At 44.2% G+C, this 25,526-nt stretch overlaps 1 protein-coding gene across 1 annotated transcript in view; it reads right to left on the minus strand.

Moving 5' to 3' along the window:
- NKAIN4 (sodium/potassium transporting ATPase interacting 4) overlaps positions 1-25,526 on the minus strand; it is a 79,760-nt gene that overhangs the window by 19,655 nt on the left and 34,579 nt on the right. Inside the window, exons 2-6 of the mRNA XM_044300252.1 lie at positions 22,165-22,302; positions 16,335-16,415; positions 13,783-13,980; positions 3,782-3,842; positions 11-95 (exon numbers count right to left, since the gene is read on the minus strand). Of these exons, the coding sequence (XP_044156187.1) occupies positions 11-95; positions 3,782-3,842; positions 13,783-13,980; positions 16,335-16,415; positions 22,165-22,302 (563 nt within the window). The remainder of the gene's footprint in view (positions 1-10; positions 96-3,781; positions 3,843-13,782; positions 13,981-16,334; positions 16,416-22,164; positions 22,303-25,526) is intronic.

Below are 25,526 nucleotides of genomic sequence, written 5' to 3' on the forward strand. Positions count from 1 at the left end.
ACATACTTACAGGTAACTCTGTTTGTACAGCAGGTGACTGGATTTTTCATTGACATGGTAGAGAGGGAATGGATCAAATCCAGCAATGAAATCAACTGAAAGAAATAAATGCTCAAAATAAAATAAAAACCAATGAGATGGACATGCAGGGTAAAGGTAGGAGGGAAGATGGAGTAGATGAGAGACCAAGGACTAGTAGATGGGGCGGGAGAAGAAGGAGGTGAATCAGTGAGGAAGAATGCAAACTATGGAGCACTCTAGGTAATTGAGAGGGCATCTCCAGACTATGGATGACAGAATACAGGGAGACCAATAAAAGCTTGTCATGATGAAGTGGGGCCCATTACAATGTTTTGCTACTTGTTACTCCTTGTTACTACTCTAGGCATCAGCATGAGGGCCTGATGTATACTAGATGGGCTTTACAAGATGCTCTTCTAGTGGAAAACTTGAGTCTGTCTGAAGTGCTGACTGGAGAAAGGGTTTAGCTAGAGCACTTCCCAACACTTCTAGTCATCTCAGCAAATCAGAAGTGGTAGGTAGACCCAAAGATTTGTTTGAAGGGCTACCCGTTCCAAATAAGTCCATGGAGAGGGTAAGGACTGACAGGTAAGCCCTACTGCTTCAGCTTGACCAAATGGTCTTGGTGGTGTGTGGTATTTGAATATAGTGAATACTAGGTTTTGCACCTCTCCAAAACTGATTGGCAGTGTGGGATGTACGTAGGATTCAAATGTACGTACTAGTTCACCTCTATATAAATGTTCTCAATAGTCTACTCTAACGAAAGACGCCGCTTTAAATGCTCAATTATGGGCTGGTAACATCACATCTCTGTAAGAGGCCTGGGAATACAAATCACATCTGTACAATATATTAGATGGGGCAACTCTGTCACTGTCAGTCCTTAATGATGCCGTTGCTGCCTGGTGCTGGCAGGGAGGTGGAGAGTCATTAGAGGTTTGCGCCTACACACAACCCCTCTGCAGGGATCAGTATTGATAGGATTTGTCAGACTACAGAAAAATGTATGCAGAGGATGTTTATTAACCTGGATTGCTACACGGTCGAAGGCAACAAATGGTTAATAGCTTGTGTCACCCAAATGACCTAGATTTCTTCTAATGATCAGTCCCAGTGTATGAGAGGATGGGGGGGGGGGGGCATCCTGACCAGCAGTGAGGGAGGCGGAGTGCACAGTAGTAGACTAGACAGCGGGTAGGATTAATATGTGAACTGAAGTACTAGTATTTCAGAAGGGCCAAAATATGGCAGCTACAGTATTATAGTAGTTATATTATTGTACATAGAGAGCAGTATTATAGTAGTTATATTCTTGTACATAGGAGGCAGTATTATAGTAGTTATATTCTTGTACATAAGAGGCAGTATTATAGTAGTTATATTATTGTACATAGGGGGCAGTATTATATTAGTTATATCCTTGTACATAGGAGGCAGTATTATAGTAGTTATATTCTTGTACATTGGAGGCGGTATTATAGTAGTTATATTCTTGTACATAGGGAACAGTATTATAGTAGTTATATTCTTGTACATAGGAGGCAGTGTTACAGTGGTTACATTCTTGTATATAGGGAGATATATTGTAGTAGTTATAATCTTGCACATAGGATTTAGTATTATAATAGTTATAGTCTAGTTCACTGGTCAGCAACCTTTGGCACTCCAGCTGTTGTGAAACTACAATTCCCAGCATGCTCTATTTATTTCTATGGGAGTTCTGAGAACAGAAGAGCAAGAATGCATGCTGGGAGCTGTAGTTTTACAACAGCTGGAGTGCCGGAGGTTGCCTACCCCTGGTCTAGTTAGTACATAAGGGTAATATTTTAGTAGTTATAATCTTGTACATAAGAGCCAAAATCATAGAAGTGCTTGTAAATAGGGTCCAGTATCATAGTAGTTACCGGTATATTCTTGTATAAAGATGGCAGTATTATAGTAGTTATTTACTTGTACACAGGAGCAATATTATAGTAGTTATATTTTTGTACATAGGGGACTGTATTGAAGTAGTTATATTCTTGTACACAGGAAGCAGTATTATAGCAGCTATATTCTTGTACATAGGGGACAGTATTATAGTAATTATATTCTTGTACATAAGAGCAGTACTATAGTAGTTATATACTTGTACATAGAAGGCAGTATTATAGTAGTTATATTCTTGCACATGGGAATCAGTATTATAGTAGTTATACTCTTGCACACTGGGACAGTATTATATTAGTATAATATTATACTATGATATTATATATATTACTATAGTACTATAGTAGTTATATTCCTTCTCACTGATGTTTACTGTATTATTTATGTTGATATAATTTGTGACTGGAGAGACGGTCAATATTTTCGTGCAAGAGGGTTACAATGGCTGCTGAGGTTGGGGGAAGGGGGTTACACTGCAGCTGGGGGACCTTTGGTACACTTCTGACCAGGTCACCATCTGCAAACAGTTTACATGTTCTAATTGTGTCTGCATGAATTTCCCTTGGGTTCTTTAGCTACCCCTGCAACCCAACAACATACTGACAAGATAATTGGCTTTCCATGAAATTTAGGTAAGGCCTCATGCACACGAATGTATTTTGTTTCCATGTCCGTTCCGTTTCAATGGGTCCGCAAAATGCAATGCTGTCTGCATCAGTATGTCTGTTCCGTAGCCAGGCAAAAAAATAGAACATGTCCTATTCTTGTCCCGTTAGGCATTGTTACAATGGATCCGCAAAAAAAAAACAACGGATAGCATACGGATGTCATCCGTTTTTTGGCGGAGCCGCAATTTGCAGACTGCAAAACACATACGGTCGTGTGCATGTAGCCTAAGACAGTAATACTATACGTTCTGGTGAGGAAGATATGAATGTGCATGGTGTTACAGTAGAATATGTAGGATAATGCAGGGTAGTATGATAATGGTGGGTCAGTGGCTGTGTTGTTAGCTAGCACCACTGGGCACTGAATTGCACATTTTGGGTTTTCCCACTATTCAAAAGCATACCTTCCTATGAACTGGCCCTGCAGTGTCTGGTGCCTGAGATGCAGAAATAAGATGGCATGCCCCACTAGGGGGCAATAGCCACTGTAAATTAAAGGGATATTCCCATTTGACTATTTCTGTAACTTAGGCCACCCTGGCTTCAGCATAAGGTATTGCAATCTCAGGTATCCTGGTAGTACCATAAAATATGAATGGAGCAGCGGCGTGTGTATTATCATGTCCCTTATTGTGATCTGAAGTGGTCCCAGAGGTCGAATCCCCACCATTATCCCCTATTCCCTAGATAGAGGATAATTGTGTATCTTGGGACAAGTGCTGTTGCTCCAGTTATCTCTGTTGGTCTGTGTTTACTTGGCTGCAGCGGTTACGTAGCTGTATACCCCGTGTGACCGCTGCAGCCCCAGGGATATATGGCATGGTACCACTGAGGCAAGTGAACACAGACCAGAGGTAAGGAATGGATTGGCATGCACTGGAGTGGCAGGAGATTTAACGGTTGAGTATATGTTCCTATTTTATAACACCCCTATCCCCCCGAGCAAACTTTTGAACAACTCAGAAAACCTCTTTAATTGGGGGAGATAAGGTGAATAATGTTAACAGAAAGATACATAGAATGTAAATGGACAGGAGAGGAGGTGTTCTTTTAGAGGCGAATCAGAGGCAAGGGGGCATCATACAACAAATATATTGGCCCCACAGCCATCACTTACACCCATTGCTTTATTGGTAAAAACTATTTATAGATATACTCACAGCTGTCCTCCTCTTCTGTGAACACGCTGGTGACGTAACAGGCGTACACAAATCCAAGGAGCTGCAAAAGATAACAACGCTCATGATGGAGAGACTGGGTGCTGCAAGACTTCAGCATTCCAACAATGCAGAACAATTATAATCCTGTAAACAGTTGGCAGTACTCTTGTAGCTATATTCTTGTACATAGGGGCAGTATTGGGGCTCATTTACAGTAGACCATCCATGCCCATATTGCAGACCGCAAATGGCGGTTCCGCAATATACGGGCACCGGACATTTGAATCGCAGATGCGGACCCATTGACCTGAATGGGTCCACAATCTGAAAGATATGGCGCAGTGCGGAGCAGAGACACGGATCAAAAGGGCTTCCGTGGGCTTTTTGGTCCATGCCTCCGCACCACAAATGATAGGACATGTCCTATCTTTTGGCGTATATTGCGGATCGTGGACCCCCATTCAATTCATTGGGTCTGCATCCTTGATACGGGATTCACAAGGCTGGTGCCCATGCATTGCAGACTGCAGCGTGGGCATCCACGGCTTATGGGAATGCACCCTTATAGTAGTTATATTTTTGTACATAGAGGCAGTAATATAGTATTATATTCTTGTACATAGGAGGCAGTATTATAGTAGTTATATTCTTGTACATGGGGCAGTATTATAGTAGTTATATTCTTTTACATAGGGGCACTATTATAGTAAAGGAAAAAGGGGGTCAGTCAGCACATCCCAAAGCGCAGGAGCACGTTGCTATGGCTGAGAACAAGACTGTTAAACAAGATATACAATGCAACAGCTCACTGCAAACCAAATAAATTACAAAATTGAGTCACAGTTACAAATGCTACACTAATAAGTTAGAGATGCTTGGCAAATCATTTTGTACAAAATTATTTGAGCCCGTCTGCCGCACGTCAAGGCGATCTCTAGTTAGATGTGTTCCTAACACTAAATTCTATCTGTTATGTGCCATGACGGCTACCATATAATTCAGCAAGCATAGGTTCCACATGCATGCTGGGCCCGCTTTAATTTCTGTCATTTTTTGGTGCCAAAATGGCCTATAGAAGTTATTTTTTTACTAAGGCTACTTTCACACTAGCGTTGTTTGAATCCGGCGTTCAATTCCGACACCGGAACTGCCCGCCGGATCCGGAAAAACGTGTGAAAACTGATTACATTTGAATCCTGATCAGGCTTTCGATCACAATGGAAAAATGCATTGGAAAAAACCGATCCGCCATTTATGGACTTTAACTTTCTTTTCCTATTTTTCGGGTTTAACATGCAAAAGCCGGATCCGTTTTGACTGAACACACAGCGCCGGATCCGGCGTTAATGCAAGTCAATGGGAAAAAAGCCTGATCAGGCGTTCAGTCAAAGTGTTCAGGATTTTTGGCCGGAGGTAAAAATACTGCATGCTACGTTTTTCTGAAAAGCCTGATCAGTCAAAAAGACTGAACAGAAGACATCCTGATGCATCCTGAGGGACGGACTCTCCATTCAGAATGCATTAGGATAAAACTGATCAGTTCTTTTCCGGATTTTAGCCCCTAGGACGGAACTCAGCGCCGGAAAAGAAAAACGCTAGTGTGAAAGTACCCTAAGGTGGCAGTATTATGGCAGTTACCTTTATGTATACCTACATATTTCCCAAGGGTTAGACTGGACCACCATTGAATCCTTCAGTGTGCTCAGGCTCTGGTACCATAATGGGCCCAAAGATTCAGGTTAAAATAAAACAACATTTGGCTGCCTTTGGAGTCAGTCACTTGCCACTTGAGTCTATTTCTTTGATTTAAAAACTATTAAATGGGAATCAGTCACAAGTGACCTGTGGTTCGCCTTATAAAGTACTGTTTTTCTTGTGCTGATCCGAGGCTCTGTTCCCAAGTTATGATACTTTTTCTTAATATGCAAATTAGGCCTTTGGTGCAATAAGGGCATCACCATTGCTCTTGTTGCACTCACACTTCATTCATTTTTGTGGCCAGCCCCTCCCTCTCTGCTTTGCTACTGCCTGGCCCTGCCAATCAAAGCAACAAGGGAGGGGCTGGACACAGAAATTAGTGGAGCTTGGGTGCAACAAGAACATGTTCTCTTCTCGTCTGTTTTGTGGACAAGAATAGGCATTTTTACAAATGGAGAACATGTCCTCTTCGTCTATGTATTTTGCAGATCCGCGATTTGCGGTCGTGTGCAGGAGGACTAGAGCCCATACCCACCAAAAGCCATGACATAAGTCTGTACCCGGTCCAGTACCCCTAAACAGGATTTATAGCTTGTCCATAGGGGAAGTAGCAAGGTAGCAAGGTACAGGTACATCCAGAAGGGATGTATACACTACCAATTGTGTGGATATTGTGGGTTTGCAGATTGGAAAGGGTGAAATCTGCAGTGAAAACCCGCCACAAAAAGTGACACGGCTGCGGATTTCAAATCTGCCCTGCAAGTTTTCAAGGATTCTATTGCAGACATTTTCGACAGATTTTTATTACATGTCATGCATTTCATGTCAAGCTTTCTGCATACAATTTTGTTGGGGAAAATCTGTGCTAAATCTGCCCAGTGCAGACGTACCCTTAGTGTACAGCAGTCGTGCAACTAGAAATGACTGGGCCCCGCAGCAACAACCGGGCGACTCCCCCACCCCAACAACCTCTTCGCGACCCCATCCTCCTGTGCAAACCCTACTCCTGTGGCTAGTCAGGATCACTCTCTCAGACCACCAGGCCCAGAAGCTGCTCCTGCCGTTTCCTACAGTGTCTCTGTATATAATGTCATTTTATATTACTGTTGAGGAGGCCCTGACAATAAAATGTTTTATTCCTCCTGGGTGGGCCCCTTCTGAGTTTGGGCCCCAAAGCAGCCGCTTCCCCTATAGCCATACCCCTGGTGTGCAATGCTCATGTTTTGGTTCAACAGAAGTCAAATATACTTGAAAGCTGACAACTGGTTTTCTGAGTTGGAAATAGTTGTCACTTCCGTAACCCCTACTTCGTATGGCAGCTCATACAAGTTTCACAAGGGTGGATTCACACATAGGTTTATAGCGGCACTTTTCAGTACTTTTTTTATAGTGCCACTTTTTGCAATTTTTGGTGAAAAAATTAATAAAAAATCGCCAGCTGTTAGCTTAAATGATATAGGGAATATGAAATGCGAGTTGCACAAGCGCCATTTTTTTTAGTTTGGCGGTGTTTGTATCTCTGCTTTTCTCTTTTTAAAATACATCACTTTGAAGAAGTAATGCATTTTTTCAATGCTGTTTTCTATTGGGGAAAAAAATGGCAGAAATTTTTTTGGTTTTTTTTTAGAAACGTCATAAAAGTGCATGCAGTGTGCAAAAAAAACACCCGTAAACAGCTTTAACGTCGTTTTTTTTGTGCTAAAAAGGCCAGAACAAATTAAGAAAAAAGGCTAGAACAAAGAAATGAGGAAAGTCTGTCCCGCTGATTGCTTTCCAAGAGGTTTTCCTGATCTCATAGGATAGGAGCTGAGCTTTCTTGGCTCTAAATATACAGCTCCCCTGCAGCAATCCTGAAACCTGTGTCTCATCCTGAGCAAAGCCCCTTGTACAGAAAGTTATTACCATGTAACTTAGGAATGTGCACTGACCCTTTTAGGTTCCCTGTGACTGATATTGGCCCTACCATATATTTCCTTCTTGCTGATGCCTGTAGACGAAACCTAATACGTTGTCATTAGAAGAAGCAGGGAACAGGGCAGAAATATGCAGGGAAATTCAGTTCTGGCAGCGGGAATTCCTGACCCTACACAGCTGGACGTGGGATGATAGGGGATCGGCTGAGGAATGTTTTGGAGGCAGGAGGTGTCAGGGTGGGGTACGGGTGGGAGTCCTCTGCAGTGCACAGCACACATATGAAAGGTCACAAGCACCAGGGGTCGTTTGCAGTGCAATGTGCAGGGCAGAATAGCTATTACAGTAATAAAGAAAGTCAAACAGGACCGGCCTGGGCGTCCCCTCTGTAAATGTTAGTATGACATAGAATTTCTTCTGGGCTCGCGATTTGTCTATAGCAACCGGTATCAGCCTTTATCATTATCTTCACGTTCATGGTATATTCTTGGGTTCGGGGCGCATCTTACGGTTACTTGGAAAATCACTTTATGGGAAATGACATTGTACAATGTGCAATTAAAGGGTTAACTACTACATGGGGGTGTCACAAGAACACCTGTTCTCCTGAAAGGTGAGGGCCAGGGGGGGGGGGGGGGGTGGACTGGCTATATACCCAGCAGTGAAATTTCCCAGTGGGCCAATGCCTCAAGGGGCCGCACCAGCCCTCCTCATGGCCACCGCCAGGTACATAATAATTGGACACTCTCAGTATTAGGCCTCATGCACACAACCGTAATTCGGGTCCGCATCCGAGCCGCAGTCTTTGCGGCTCGGGTGCGGACCCATTCAGACTCTGTGTGCTGTCCGCATCCTTTGCTCCGTTCTGTGGCCCCGCAAAAAAAATATAGCATGTCCTAATCTTGTCCATTTTGCGGACAAGAATAGGCATTTCTAACAATGGGCCGCCTGTTCCGTAAATTGCGGAAGGCACGCGGCTTCTGTTTTTTTCCGGTAATACAGTTGAATACTGCAGCACAGCATGAGCGCCCATTGCGCCCTGCTATGCCATTCACTCTCATAGGCCACTATATGAGGCAATGTACAAATGGCACAGGGACAGAGGCGTCTTAGGCCACAGGCTGTAAAAGGCACCACAGATGGTGGCATGGAACAGGACTCATGTATTTCATTTCTCTTTCCTTGGTCACTTGAGGAGCATACCACTAGAGTCACTATAGGGAGCATTTTTAATACTGGAGAAGCTATGGGGAATTATTATTGCTGGAGGCACTATCGGGGCATTATTTTTTTACTGGGGCATTATTACTACTGAGGCCACTATAGTGGGGAATAATCACTATTGGGGGCACTATTTTTTCAGCAGTATAGTATTTGGGGGAACTGGGGAGAACAGCAGGATAACACAGTTGGGGGACCAGGATGGTGAGGATGATGGAAAAATGGGGAATCCAAGATATCTATATGGCAAACAAGACGTGCCTAAGAGACATTGTCTTGGTGGTCTGGTTCGAATGAGAAAGAGGAGGAAACATCACTGGATGTAACAAGTATGTAGTGCTGTATTCTCCTGTATGTTTGGTAGCACTGAAAGACCAGGCAGCAAGCTAAAGATAGGGCTGGCTTAGTGCTGTAGCCAGGTCCTAAGCCCCCTTCTTCATATCACTTAGGCTACATGCACACGACCGTATGTGTTTTCCGGCAGATCAGTTTTTTTTGCGGACACGGTGCGCTGTCCGTTTTTTTTTTTTGCGTATAGGATGCGGACCCATTCATTTAAAATGGGTCTGCAAAAAACGTGAACGGACACGGAAACAAACAACGTTCTTGTACATGTAGCCGTAGAGATATCTTGAGGAGGAACACAGAATGTGGGAGCTGGTGCTGACCACCACAGAACAGCAGCTTCTGGGGACATATTTTGTGTTGTACTGTGGTATTTGGTTCTGCTGGGATGGTATTTTGTGCTGCAGCATGGTATTGATGACCCCCCTCCTACTTGTGTTGCCCATCTTCTGTCAATTTGGACCTGCCTACAACATCAGGCCACTATTAGTTTTTAAGTTCCCAGTCTGCCCATTATGGGGCTCTGACGTACTGGGAGAATGAGGGTTCACATGACCAGTAATGTAATGGGTGGCAGCCATTTTTGTGGCTCTCTCCTTTAACTATAGTCTATGTCAGTTGCTGAAATGGCCAAAGACGATAATTCTGTTGCAAAATGGGAGTTGAGGGCACTTTCAGAAGTTTCCATAACTACAACAGACTATATCATAATGGACAGAACCGCTCTAAAAGTAAAAGAAGCGGATCAAGAGTTAACTTAGGTGGTGCCATATCTGCATGCGATGATTCATTGCAACCAACCCAATAGTTGCCTGTGCATTGGCCGATGTAAAAGACCCTTTAGGCCAAGTTCAAAATCTGTGGCAGGAAAATCAGTAGCCGATTACTAGCAAAAAGCAGGTCACTTTTGGTGGCTTGGTTGGGGTTTGAGAGGAGTTTTTACAAGAGTATTAGAAGAGTATTTGGTTGACATTTCTCTGCTTCCCCATTGATTTCTATTATAGTCTCAATCAAATCTGCTCCCAAGAAGTAACATGCCAAGCATTTTTCAAAATAGGCTACTGAAAAAACTTCTACCATTTTACACTGTGTGCACAAGGTGGAGTTTTTAGCACTCCACAAACATTTTGTGACCTGTTAGAAAGGTACATGTTGTAAATAGTGAAGGTAATCTTCTTACCGGTGAGATAACCCTTCCCTTCTGATCCTGTAAAGGGTTTTCTGAGATTTTGATACTGATGACCAGTATCAGGATAGGTCATCAGTATCGGATCGGTAGGGACCCCACACCCACTCACTTCAATTTGGCCAAGTGCGATACTAAGCACAGCCACTATACAATGTATGGCGCTGTGTTTGGTAAGCACGGAAAAGGCTGAGGCTCTCATGGGAGCGCCAGTGCCTTCTCAAGCAGCTGATCGGCAGGGGTCCCAGGTGTTAATTCCTATGAGACTGACATTGAGGCTCCCATAAAAAATACATCGAGAAACTGCCTTCCTGTCCACACATAAGATGCTGTTGTTTGGAGAGGCAGAGTGTTGATCACATGATACAGCTGAGGATCAGAAGGGAGGTTGTAACTCACAAATACAGTCACCAGTAAGAAGATAACTTTAACCACAGTTTACATCGTGGACCTTTCTAACAGGTCAGGGAACAAAAATTTTTGTGGCAGTGCTCCTTTAAAGTCAATGGGAAAACTGTTGGCGAGTTCCGAATGTGGATTTAGCAGTTAAAAATGCTCGTTTTCCGCTGCTGAATAAGTAGGAGATTAGTTGCAGATTCGGCTGGGTTCACATCACCATTTTGTTTTCCGTTATTTTAGATGGGAAATAAAAAAGCCCTGCATGTACACAAACCCATTGTAATTAATGTGGGTTGGCTTACTTTGCAACAGAATTTTCTGCCAAAATTTGCTGCAAAATGTTGCATCTTAGACCACTCCCCTTCTTACAAACCACACCCCTTTCCCTTTAAGTCACATCCACTTAGTGAGCTAGGCGCAGTGGATTTTTGTAAAACTAGATACGCCATATTGTGACAGATTTTGGTGCACTGTATCACAAGACTTAGGTGTACTGTGGGACACAGTTTTTTCTGATCATAATCTATATTACTGTACTGATCATAGATAAAATTATCAGTCGAATTCAATTATTTGGAATGGATCTTTAGGCCCCATTCACACGATCATATTTTTGGTCCGCATCTGATGCACATTTTTGCAGATAGGATGCGGACCCATTCATTTCAATAGACGCACAAAAAATGTGGTAAGCACACCATGTGCTGTCCACATCCGTATGCCCATTCCGTAGCCCCGAAAAAAAGATAGAACATGTCCTATTCTTGTCCGTTTTGCAGACAAGGATAGGCATTGTTACAATGGATCCGCAAAAAAAAACTGATGCAACACGGACGTCACACGGATGCCATCCGTATTTTTTGTGGATCCACATTTTGTATAAATTATACTATGTGCAATCGGCCACAAGTAGCTGTACCCCAAAAGTAGTCGGGGCGCTCTCATAATGAGATATCGGTGCTGTTGGTGTCACACCTCTGGGACAAAAATTTGCTGTGTTTCCATCAACGGACGTGAGCTCCATTATGTACAGTCCAGCAATAGTATTAGCATTGCTGCTGAGCTTGCAATCCAAGCTGCCGCTGATATGAATGACATGTGGCAGGGTTCTCATTTGTTCCCATTTATTATGCAGCATGCTAGCCCGGGGCGGTGTCCCCAGCAGAGGTGCAGAATGGCAGTCATCTGAAACAAAGGCAAGGGAGGGGGAGGGGCGGCATGTTATACGGAGAGGAATTTATAGGTCATTAGTCTGTGAATAATTCATTAGGGCGAGTAGCGACCATAGTAGAAGAGAATTGGGATGGAAAGATGTGAAAGAAAATGTCTACTGACTAGAAACAAAGCAAGAAGTAAATATATACACTAAGAGATCTCTTTAATTCAATATCTGATAATCTGGCATATGTTTCCAGCACAGCACTGGAAACACAGCACTATAATATGGAATCTTACCCAGCCACAAGCAGAAGGCATTTTTGTGGCCATCCGATAATCCCGAATATCAGTCCCATGGATGTTGTATGAAAGAAATTTTACTTTCATGTAATACTCTACACTCAGTTTCCCTTGCGACCGCCCATTAACAGTGGGGTAGCTAAAGGTGCGTTAGGGAGTCCAAAGGGACTGCAGTAAAACAAATGGGCAGAGCAGAGGTGTGACAGGATATGTAGTATGTATAATAGTGTGTAATTCCATGTGATACAGTTAGGTGGAGCACTAGTCCTCATCTGCATCAGGTCCCAACAGCTTCCCTATGGCTAGAAGGCTAGATATTGCTATGATTAAAGGGAGATCCAGCACAGCCACTCCGGTTCTTCTGACCGGCTGGAGCTGTGACGTCATATCAACAACATGACCACTGCAGCCAATCACTGGCCTCAGTGGTGCACCGAAGAAGCCAGTGATTGACTACAGTGGTCACATGTTTTTCAAGTGACTTCACCGCTGTAGCACGATTAGAGTCTTGGCAGAGAGAACATGAGCATGGGCGCTGGGTCTGTCAGGTAAGTAGTTCTTTATTGCAGGCTGATCCCGTGGATTGTCCAGTTTTCCCCTCAAACCGGACACCCCCTTCAAACATAAGACGATACAAGAAAATGTCAGTTAAAGAGGTTGTCCAAGGTCACAATATTGATGGCCTACCCTTAGGCTTCATTCTCCATCAATATCACATTGGTGGGGGTCTGACCCAACCCCCCATCCTCATCACCTGCCGAAAGCCTCTGTATTGTTTCCATTGCACCGTACACCATACATATAATATTAGCGGCTGTTCTGTGTATTGCAGCATTTGCCTGTTCACTTTGAATGGGACTACAGTGCAATACACAGAAAAGCTGCTATCAAGTATACAGCATTCTAGTGTGTAAATCTTGATGAGGCTGTAGCGCTTGCATGAGTACTGCGGCCCTTTCAAACAGCTGATTGGCGAGGGAGTCTAGAGTTGGGCCCCCACCCTATTTTCGGCTGATCCTAAGGTTAGGTCATCAGTTTGGTGATCCCGACAACCCCCTTAAGCAACAGCTAATTCAATAACTACTATGTGCCCCTCTTCTAGGGTGGGGAAGAATATGTTACCCAGTCCTTTCTGAGTTGTCTTGGCTTTCCACATAGGTGGGGTGTCAACCCTCAATGGCAGCCATGACAGTAGACATAACCCTGGGTTCACACCTGAGCGTTTTACAGCGCGTTCAAACGAGCTGTAAAACGCTCAACACATGAAAACCAATGCTTCCCTATGGCCCTGGTTCACACTTGAGCGTTTTACAGCGCTTTTGAACGCGCTGAAAAACGCCCTACGCTCAAAAAAGTTCTTGAGCTTCTTTGGGGCGTTTTGTCGCGCGTTCCCGTACATAGACTTTCGGGAACACGCGACAATTGGCGTTCGCTTGTCTCTGTATGCGCGATTGTAAACGCCGGTACAATCGCGCATACAGAGCGCTCCTTTCAGAACGCTCAGGTGTGAACCCAGGGTAAGGGTTGTCACCCAGCCTTCCAAATCTCCTGAAGGGTAGGTAAATCTGTATTGTTAGTCTCATATCTCGATGGATCCCTATCTTCAGTCTAGTGTAGACATTCTGTATATGAACCGGAAGGCTCAGGATGAACCAAGCTATAGGCCCTGCTCTTAAAGATTGTTTGAACCTGAGCTGCACTACATGAAACTGTGGCTACAAAAGTTGAAAATTTAATTAACTTTAAAAGCTGCAAATATTAACAAAAACAAAACTGGCCTTACCGACAGCAGTATCTGTGTGGCACTGTGTAACAACTCAATGTACTGGTATTCTATGGCACATCCAACCACTGATACATAAGAGTGACTTTCCAACCCGGGCATGCCGGTAACTGGCGACTCTTTCCTCACACATCCTGGACCATGCTCACTCCACCAAGACTGATGCTGAGACACGTGAAACGTGAGGAGGTCGCTGTCCTGAAAATGGGAAACGACAGGCAGATTATATGCAGGTTCATAGCAGTCATTCTGCTGCTGGACTGGCACCAAATCTGTCAATTTATTCATCTAGCAAACCAATGGTGATTAGTAAAGCAACTCGCATTGTAATGATATCTGGGCGCACAACACTGGGAACAATGAAATAGGGACATTTTCTTGGTCCCCAAAAACACAGAATATGGCCTGACCCAGATTTGCAGCAACACTGCCTAAAATCGGAATTGTACAATTGCCTTTTAATATACTCAACAAATTGGCTCTAATAAGTCAGTTTTAGAATTGGGGGGGGGGGGCAGTTGCAATTTACAACTTGACCCTCGAGGCACAAGTTTTTGAAAGGCATAGAGGGTCATATAGTTGTATAGTATCCCCAGTGCCTGCCAAATTTTTCTTAATCAGTCACAATGCCCTCAGTCAACCGCAATGCCCCAGTCAGCCACATTTCCCCTTGTTCGCCACAGTGCCACCAGTCAGCTCCCCTGGTCAGCCCTAGTGCCCTCAGCCAGCCACAGTGCCCCTGGTCAGCCACAGCTTCCCTGGCCAGCCACAGCTTCCCTGGTCAGCTCTAGTGCCCCTGGTCAGCCACAGTTTCCTGGTCAGCCACAGCTTCCCTGGTCAGCTCTAGTGCCCCTGGTCAGCCACAGCGCCCCTGGTCAGCCACAGCTTCCCTGGTCAGCTCTAGTGCCCCTGGTCAGCCACAGTTTCCTGGTCAGCCACAGCTTCCCTGGTCAGCTCTAGTGCCCCTGGTCAGCCACAGCGCCCCTGGTCAGCTCTAGTGCCCCTGGTCAGCCACAGCTTCCCTGGTCAGCCACAGCTTCCCTGGTCAGCTCTAGTGCCCCTGGTCAACCACAGTGCCCCATGTCAGTTCTCCAGGTCAATTTCAATGGCCTCAGTCAGCTACGGTTATCTGTACCAGTTCATGGCTCTTTTTGTTGCCATGATGTACACCAACTGGTATTTAATTATAAAGGGTAACATTTAAACAAATCCCGCGTCTTTTGTTAGTAAATGTCCGGCATATCCTAGAAGCATCCTAGTTCCATGGTTCAGGCGCAGGCATGCTTAATGACAGCTGGAGAAATACTGGCGTTCCAGGAGCAACAGATGGGGGAACGCGTGTGGCAGTGTGGATGCATGGCAGTCACTATATCCTTCCCGATCAAGTCTGTAATAGATACTAAAATGTTTCCCCATTCCAATAAGTGCTCTGCATTCACTAGATTATTACTGTTTGGAGTCAGTACTGCCAGTGTAATGGCGCTACCCATAAAAAATGTCATTCCCATTCCTCACATAAAAGATCAGGCTTATTACCACTGGCATCTTCGGTAAATACTGTTCCAGCAGGTTTCATATCTTTCTATTGGATTTCAATTTTACATACATTTTAAAGGGATGTTTCATAAGGGTGGAATTTATATTTAGACGAGGGCTTTAGTAGGATGCCCTGTAAATGTTTAACTAAAACACATCCACTAAATACCGCCCAAAAGTGCCAATTTGAGGTCTAGAAAAAGGGTGCCTTTAGTAAAAGGGATTTTTTTCAGTTTCTTGGAAACCAAAGCCGCACTAGGGAATTGTGTCCTGTGACCTCTGTCTGCTCTTCTGAAGGGCTGTGAGGAGGAAAGGGTCATAGGTGTCCACTGGTTACTACAGGAATACAACTGCACCTTCTAGATCAGGGATCAGTAACCTTCAGCACTCCAGCTGCTGTGAAACTACAACTCCCAGCTTAGCTGTTCTAGTAACTCCCATAGTGTTACTAGTGAATGGAGGGTTCTGGGAGCTGGAGTGCCGGAGGGTGCTGATCCTTGTTCTGGATCAATGATATTAGGATGTTTGTAAGGCATCTTAACATGAGGGCCTGTAGAGGGGACTGGCCATAGACCCTACAGGAAAATGTCCAGGTGGGCCAAAGCCCAAGGGGCCGCCCCTCCTCACTGCTGCCGACTGGGTGCAAAACAATCTGATGCTCTCAAATGCTAGAAGCTTCAGGTACTTATGCACCTGGCTGGCGGCCATAAGTCCTCTTCTGACTTCATCCATATTGACATCCTCACAACAGCGGAACAGTTGAATACTGCAGTGGGGGCGGCAGGATTTTGTGCTGCACTGTGGCATTTTGTTCTGTTGAGACGGAATTGTGTGCTGCATTATGTTGCCCCCCCTTCTGTCAATTGGAACCCGCCTACTTTTAAGTTTTTTTGCAAGATCACAATAAGTTCCCAGTCCACCCCTGAAAGGACCTATTGTGGTGACAGATTACCTTTGAGGATGCATAGAAATTGACCCACTAACTAGGTTATATGCCACATGTTTGTACGTCTTACCTTGGACAGATCTCCCACTTCCATATAAAAGCAGATAAGGAAAACATTCCAGGTCACCCAAACGGCTGCCCAGATGGCATACTGGCAGAGGGAGAGAGCAGAAAGGATTATTAGAATGGGCAGCTTTTGAATTGTATATGAATGCAAGAATCACATCCTAAAAACTATAAAATAATTTTTTTTATACAGTGATCCCTCAAGATACAATGGCCTCAGGATACAATATTTTCAACATACAATGGTCTTTTCTAACCCATCATAAGTTGAAACCAGACTCAACATACAAAGATCTGACCAATCAAGGTCACTTCTCTGGTAAAATAACTGTATGAGTTGCTAGTTAGGAGTTATCCCTGACTGTTATATGTAAGGACTTGTTTTATCTGTCAATTATCTGCTTATTTTTCTTAAATCTTCATTTTCTCTTATCTTGGATGACATTTTTGGGCTTTGGAACCAATTACTCAACTTACAATGGTTGTACTAGAACCAATTAATATTGTAACTTGAGGGACCACTGTACTTCATTTTATATAAAAATAAATACTAAAAATCAAGACAGTCCTAGGGTATGTTCAGAACTGTGTCAGAGGCTCCATTCGGGGTAAAATACTGGCCTCCCTGAAAGACCCAATATAGTCAATGCGGTTATTCAGAGCTTCTGTTATTTTTGTTATTTGCTCCTAAAATAGAGAACAACAGAAATGAATACACCAATGTGAAACCTGCCTAGGCTGCCTTCACATGTGCGTTTAGGTTTCAGGTTTTGAGATCCGGCAGAGTATCTCAAAACCTGACCAAAACCATTCAGTTTTGATCACACATCAGGACGCATCCGTTCCGTTAGGATGCAGTTGTGTGAAATCGAAACAGAAAAAATTGGGTCACTAAATACACTGAGGATCCTAAAAAAACGGTTTTTAGTGACAGATCCGGTTTGTTACGTTTTGATGACCAGACACAAAACCGCAACTTGCAACGCTTTTGTGTCCTGAACGGAAGGCATCCTGATGCATCCTGAATGGCTCTCTTTCCATTCAGAATGCATGGGGACAAAATGGTAATGTTCTGGCCTGGTTTTGAGATCCTCTGCTGGGTCTCAAAACTGGAATGCCACGACGCATATGTGAAAGTAGCCTTAGATGTTGGATGTCAAGTTCTGTTCATGTTACTAAGGAAGTAGAGCTAAGACGTGTGACTCGGCTCCTTATAATCCTCTTTTATTACTGAATGGACAACAGAAAATAAAGTTCTTATTCTGCTGATGCCAGGAAAGCTGCTTTACACGCAACGTAAAAGGAACATAGGTCAGTTATGAATTTAAAGAGCAGTTCAAGTCACAACGCAACATCAATGAATGTCACTGATCATATTGCAGAATGGAACGGGAAAGTAGTTACTACTGCTGAAAAGTACTATCAGTAATTCCCTTACTAACAATGTAACTTCTATAATACTGTTCCTAAGGGCAAGACAATGGGGGAGATTTTTTTTAAACCATTGTAAAGAAAAACTGGCTTAGTTGCCCATAGGAACCAATCAGCTTCCACCTTTGGAAAATGGAAGGTGGAATCTGATTGGTTGATAAATCTCCTCCTATAATTGCTACACTACTGTCGCCTACTGTATGTACAGGCATATAACTACCTCAATGTTTACCTTATATAAAACAAATATAACTACTATAATACTGCCCTTATTTACAAGAATATAACTACAATAATCGCATAGTAGATATAGAAAAGGGGGTGGCACTCACCACTGGTGGAGCGTCGTTGGAGTTCCTTGATGTCTTGGTGACAGTGAGGGAGGGCACCTTGATTACAAGGGGGCACCGAAAACCCACCTGCTACCAACTCATTACTACACCATGATAGTTTATATCCTCCTAGTGTAAAACTGTCCCTCCCCTACGGTCATTTTGTTAGACTGAGAAGAATTAACAACACAGATGAGGGATATGAAGAACAAGCCTTAGATTTAAAGGGGAGGATGTTGAGGAGAGGATATCCGGAAAGTGTGTTAGAAACAGCTATGAAGAACGTAAAAACATTTGCACAGGTTAGCAAAGTAGGGAGACAAAGTGGGGAAAACAAAGGAAGATGTGCGTTCTCGTTCAAATTCAGTCCTGCTGCAAATATAATCACACATTCACAATAATTGGGATATTTTAAGAAATGAAGAAGGTCTAAAGGAATACGTGGAAAGTAGGCCACTAGTAGCTTTCAAAAGGTGTCATACGCTGAAGGCTAATAGAGGAAAAACCGGCAGGGAACTACAAGTGCGGCAATTGTTCGTTTTGTAAACAGAACAGTCAAAAATGTTCCTGTCATTTAAATTTTTTTTTCATAAAGTGACCCAGTTCATTACATGTAAAAGTAGTTACGTAGTGTATTTGGTACTGTGTAAGTGTGGTGCTTTTTATATAGGTAACACCATCAGACCGTTGTTTGAAAGATTTAGGGAACAAGTTAACTCCATAAGAACAGGAAAAGGATGCCCTAGACTCATTAGTCATGTTCGCGATATTCATGGAGGTAATCTGAGTTGTCTTAGTTTTGGAGGCATTGAATTGATCCCAAATATGCCACAGGGAGGTGATAGGCACCGCCTACTTTTACAAAAAGAGGCAAAATGGATCATTCGGACGGGAGCCATGGGACCTTTGGGTTTAAATGAAAGGAATAACCTAAGTGTTTTTGTATAATTTAATGGTTTGTATGGGTATCCAGTGTTTATCCACATGTTTGTTTTTAATGAACAAAATAGCGTCGTAGGTTGTTATGACAACCAGGTGCAGTGACGCTTAAAAGTGTGCGCGCATCGGCGCGATGATGTCAGTGGCCCGAGGAAGCACGCGAGCGCGAAACGGCCATCGCCACTCTGCGGTCTGTGTGAAGGCAAAGTCCGCCCCAGCCCTACTTTATCTGTACTATTATGCAAGACTGAAGGAGTTTTGCTACAAAGGGTGGGGAGTGCCACCCCCTTTTCTTTATTTACTATGCGATGATTGGATGTATTTCTAGCACTGGGTTGAGCACCACTAACACTGTATGAAGGACAAGGGCACCTGAAAATCCATCCAGTATTAGACGGACATTAGCGGTGCCACCCCTTTTTATTTGACTCTATTTGGATATAACTACAATATTACTGCCCCTATGTACAAGAATATAACTACTACAATACTGCCCTTTATGTACAAGAATACAACTACTATAATAATATTCTTGTACATAGAAGCAGTATTATAGTAGTTATATTCTTGTACATAAAGGGCAGTATTGTAATAGTTATATTCTTGCACATAGGGGCAGTATTATAGTAATAATATTCTTGTACATAGAAGCAGTATCACTACAATACTGCCCCTAAGTACAAGAATATAACTACTATAATACAGCCCCTATGTACAAGAATATAACTATGATAAAACTGCCCTCTATGTACAAGAATATAACTACTATAATACAGCCCCTATGTACAAGAACAGAATTACTATAAGGGCTCAGGCAGACAACCGTGCCGTTTTATTAAACTCACCTCATCCACTTGTTCGCGCAGCCTTGCTTGTCTTCTTTCTTCTTCTTTGAGGACCTGGGAGAAAAGGACCTTTGGTGACGTCCTTCGCTCATTACATGGTTCACCACATGGTCCATCACCATGGTGATGGATCATGTGATGGACCATGTGATGCGCGCAGTGACGTCACCAAAGGTCCTTTTCTCCCAGGTCCTCAAAGAAGAAGAAAGAAGACAAGCAAGGCTGCGCGAACAAGTGGATGAGGTGAGTTTAATTTTTATTTTTTAACCCCTCCATCCCTAATTTACTTAGCATTCTGTATTAAGAATGCTATTAGTTTCCCTTATAACCATGTAAAAAGGGAAAATAATAAAAATCGGGTCCCCATCCCGATCGTCACCTAGCAACTATGCGTGAAAATCGCACCGCATCCACACTTGCTTGCGGATGCTTGCAATTTTCACGCAGCCCCATTCACTTTTATGGGGCCTGCGTTGCGTGAAAAATGCACAAAATAGAGCATGCTGCGATTTTCACGCAACACACAGGTGATGCGTGAAAATCACCGCTCATGTGCACAGCCCCATAGAAATGAATAGGTCCGGATTCAGTGTGGGTGCAATGCGTTCACCTCACGCATTGCACCCCTGCCGAAAACCCGCCCATGTGAAAGGGGCCTTATACTTCCCCTATGTAGAAGAATAGATTCACTATAAGGCCTCATGCACACGACCGTATCTATTTTGTGGTCCGCAAAAAACGGATCAGCTGGCCCCTGATAGAACAGTACTATCTTTGTCCGTAATGCGGACAATAATAGGACATGTTCTATTTTTTTGCGGAACGAAAATACGGACATACAGAAACGGAGTGCATTGAAATGAATGGTCCTATATACGGTCCACAAAAAAACTGAACAGACATGCAAAGAATATACGTTCGTGTTCATGAGGCCTAATACTGCCCTCTATATACAAGAATATAACTACTACAGGGTCGCCCAAGAAAAAGTAGCCCGTCTCCAGCGATAGTATGACAAGATGAATGAGCAAGTGGATTGCTTTGAAAGTGGTCCCGTTCAGGTCTATGCAACTTTGGGCATGCGTCGTTCGTGACACACCAACTTGCTGAGACAGTCTTCGTTTTGATTTTTGGGGGCTCCTTGCAATCCGCTGCTGAATTTCATGCGCAACTTCAGCCGTTCTGATCGATGGAGGCCTTGGTTTCTTTATGTTTGCAAGAGAGTCAGTTTGAAGCAGTTTCTGAACCAGACTCTGAATACAACGTTTAGCTGGTGGTTTTGTTCCTGGGTACTTGTTGGCAAAGGTCTCTTGGGTTTCCTTAAAGTATCTGCTTCGCACATATCCTCGACAATCACTATTCGCCGTTTCTGAGAGAACACCATCTTTCTGACACAATAGGCCACTTCTATCAAACTGAATAATAAACCTGTCTTAGTTGCCCAGAGCAACCAATCAGAGCTCAGCTTTCAGTTCCTACCGGGCTCTGAAAAATATGAAAGCTGAGCTTTGATTGGTTGCTATGGACAACTAAGACAGGTTTACTAGGCAGTTTGAGTTATTGGAGGTGGGCTTCTTTTTCGTGGGCCTACCTGTATAATACTGCTTTCTATGTATAGGAGTAAAACCAATATATTAGATTTGTCAGTCACTGAGTGGCACCGGCCACATGACTCCTAAGCATAAAAAAGCTGAGGTGTAAATGAATAAAGTTACACTGAATCTTATATCATAAATCTACATATAAATTCCATAACCTGCTGTCTGTAGACTGAACTGCATTTTCATGGGGATAACCAGTGATGGCCAGTTCGCAGTGTTAGCCTGCGAACACATGCGGGCTGCCATCTTGACGCACAAGTCCGGCGATGCACAGGTAAGCCCTTACCTGTGCCTGTGCGCGAGCCGGTCTGAAATCAAATGCGGTCAGCAGGAGCAGGCAGTTCCGTGAACAGCCGCCAGGGGCATTCATCGGGCTTTTCTCGGAACTGCCTGCTCCCGCTGACCGCATTTGATTTCCGACCGGCTCGCGCACAGGTAAGGGCTTACCTGTGCATGGCTGGACTTGTGCGTCAAGATGGCAGCCTGCATGTGTTCGCAGGCGAACACTGCAAACTGGCCATCATTGGTGACGGGTTCCCCTTAAGATTCTTATGACATAACAGAGAATTTTCTTATCAGCTTGCAAATGGTGACATTAGGAAAATTTCTAATTTTTGGCAATGCTTCGTGCCTTATAGCTACAGTAGATATAAAGTAAAGAGGACACCCTCAGGGTATTTACTTACAGCAACCACATAGCGAGGTCTGTATTGTAGAGTCCCGAAGAGACCTAATATGATGACTACAATCTGCAGGAAGTTTGCCAGGATCGGGGCCCATTGATATCCCAGGAAGTCAAATACCTGACGCTCTAATGCCGCTATCTAAAACAGACCAAAAAAGTAGAGATGAGAATAAAAGCAGAAACATAATAACATAAGATCAAGTAACCTAAGAGAAGAAACGCAACTCTATCTTAAAGGGATTGCCTAGGATTTGAAAAACATGGCTTATTTCTTCGTAAAAAATTATGCCGCACCTGTCCGCAGATCGTGTGTGTGCGTGATATTGCAGCTCAATCCCACTCGCTTTAATATAGAACAGAGCTGCAGTACCACACACAACCAGTGCACAGGTGTGGCACTGTTACAGGAAGAAAGAAGCCATAGTGTTACAAACATGGACAACTCCTTTAAATTCCAATCAATCCTTTTATAGTCGGTATGCTGGGCAACAACCAATATGGCTGTCATTACACCTCTCACAGAGATGGCCACCTGGCTCCTGAATGCTACGTCTGACTAGTTATGCAGCAATATGGGAGCAGGGTACAGTATGTATCACTAGTTACATAAAAATATATAATAAAATAAAAATCTTTAATAATGTAACATGTGTAAAAATATAAAATGTTTCCATAATGTAAAAAAAAAAAAAAAAAAAAAAAAGGAAAATTTAATATATCAAACCACGAAAATAAGAAATAAGAAAGGGGGGAAAAATTATATAGAATGGAAAAAATTAGGGGGGATTCTCCATTCTAGGCGATCATCACCCTGCTAAAATTTTAGAATATAAGCGGGTGACACAAGGGCTGGCAAGTTTTGGGGAGCAAATGCTGTGATCGAGCAGGGTGCTGACGTGAGTACACTGAGCGGCTTGCGTGCCTCGGGGGCACATATTTTTCATTGTTCTCATTATCAGGTTTGCCCTTGCTTAGCAGTGGCCACTGTGTATGCCAATTACTCCACATGCATAGCAATGCCCTTGGGAGCTAGTCACCGCTTGTGTACCCAGCCGGTCAAGACCTCTCATTGCACATGATGGATGTGTGCGTCCACTTTCCTTGTAATGGATCCATCATCCTGTCTTGGTGCCCTTGTGCATTAATACAAGATAGATTCATCACCCCGCTATCTGATACCTTCCTTAAAATATCCGCCAACAATGCCTCCAAAATCTCTGCAATCAGGACAGGATTGGCTGGCACTGCCAGGGCTTGCTTTCTGCATGTCAATGGTAAGAGTGACTAGGAGGGGGTGCTGTCTACCTCTGTAGCGTACCTGCAGCGTAACCGCGTTTGTTTTAATTGGTTTGTCCCCCGCTGGGGTTGCTATGGTAACATTCCTTTGGGGGTCCTGCAATTTGCGATTTGTTTTCCGGTATCCATTGCACTAAACCAAAGGTCATGTGTGACAGACGCTGTAAGCCGTGGTTAACCCCTTGCTGCGGGACAACTAAATGTTTGCATGAACATAAAGTAGGATGGCGTAGAGAGGCGATATACCTACCTGTACATAATCACTATAATATAATCAGGACTCATTAACCTTTACTCTGCGGGCAGAAAATCTGAACCCTGTCACTCATCTCCGTATGCCACTCGTGTAGCGGGTATTTTATGGATCGATCTATATAAATTTACTGGTTGAAAATTAACAATTCTGAAACAATTTCAGTCATAGGAGAAAATTCTACTACAAGTACAGGTTCAAATTCCACTTCATAGGAGACAATACTAAGGTAGTTGTATTCTTGTACATAGGAGGCAGTATTATAGTAGTTATATTCTTGTGCATAAAGGACAGTATTATAGTAGTTATATTCTTGTAGCTAGTGGCAGTATGGTAGTAGTTATATTCTTTAGAGATGGCCTTGCGGTTCGCCCGGCGGTGGAACTTTGCTCGTTCGCGGTGCTCACAAGAGGAAGAGGAGGGGAGTTCAGAGGGAGAGACGGAGCAGCAGATAGGGAGGAGAAGCAGGCAGAACTTACAGTGCACAGGAGGGAAAAAGCAGACTGCTAATGTATCTGGAACGAGCCATTCACCATGCACGCTCACATCTGGCGCTCCTAGGACGCCGGCACATGGCTCCGCAGTGTGGGCTTTTTTTAACATGTCCGCTGCTGACAATAGTGTTGCCATCTGCAGCCTGTGCTGGTAACACATAAGTCGCGGTAAGCCCAACACTCCCCTAGGGACGACCGCCTTAAGAAGGCACCTGGTCTTCCATCACCGAGCCCAGTGGGAGCAACACCGTCAAAACCCACAAAGCCACACTCCCGGCGCCCCACGTTCGGCCTCTTCTCCTTCTTCTTCTCCTCTCTCCTCCCCGTTGTCCTCCACGTGCCGTCGTCGCGTTCATCTGGCAAAAGGCAGGCTTCCGTGGCACAAATGTTCGAGCGTAAAAAGATGATGACGCCGGATAACCCTCTTGCCCAACGGCTGACTGCTGGCTTGTCGGAACTGCTAGCCCACCAACTACTGCCATATAAGCTGGTGGACTCGGAGGCATTTAGAAAATTTGTGGCTATTTCTCCCAGAACCGCATCCCGAAGCTATATGGCCACGTTCAGCGGCAAGTGAATGTATCTCTGGCACACAGTGTCCGTGCCAAGATACATCTGACCACAGACACGTGGTCTAGCAAACACAGGCAGGGAAGGTACATAACTTTTACTGCCCACTGGGTGAACCTTCTGACGGCCGTCAAGCATGCAACACGTGGCATCCCTGGATTTGGTGTTACCGCCACAGATTGCATGCAGGCCTGCCTCTTCTTCTCCATCTCCTACTCCATCCTCCGTCTCCTACTCCATCCTCCGTCTCCTCCTCGGCTGACTCCTCCTTTTCCACTGCTACCGCCTCTTCCGCTGCGCCCCCCAAGCTCCCCAGAACCTATTCGACGTGCCAGGTGAGACGTTGCCATGCTGTGCCGTGGCTGTTGTGCTTGGAAGCCAAGAGCCACACCGGTCCTGCACTCCTTTCAGTTTTGCGTTCACAGGCCGATCAGTGGCTAATCCTGCTCAATTTGACAGTTGGTAAAGTGGTGTGCGACCACTGTGCCAATCTGATGAGTGCGCTGAAACAGGGCAAAATGACACACGTGCCATGCATGGCACACGTGCAGAACTTAGTCGTGCAGCGATTCGTTGCCAAATACCCCGGGGTCCAGGACGTCTTGCGGCAGGCCAGGAAAATCTCTGGCCATCTTACACCACCTGCCCGTCAGATGTCCTATTTGTGACTGCCTGACGCGCTGGAACTCCACCTTGTATTTGCTTGATAGGCTGCTCCAGCAGAAATGTGCAGTTAACGACTACCTGTGC

Source organism: Bufo gargarizans, chromosome 6 (assembly GCF_014858855.1).
Source record: "Bufo gargarizans isolate SCDJY-AF-19 chromosome 6, ASM1485885v1, whole genome shotgun sequence".
Taxonomy (NCBI): Eukaryota; Metazoa; Chordata; class Amphibia; order Anura; family Bufonidae; genus Bufo; species Bufo gargarizans.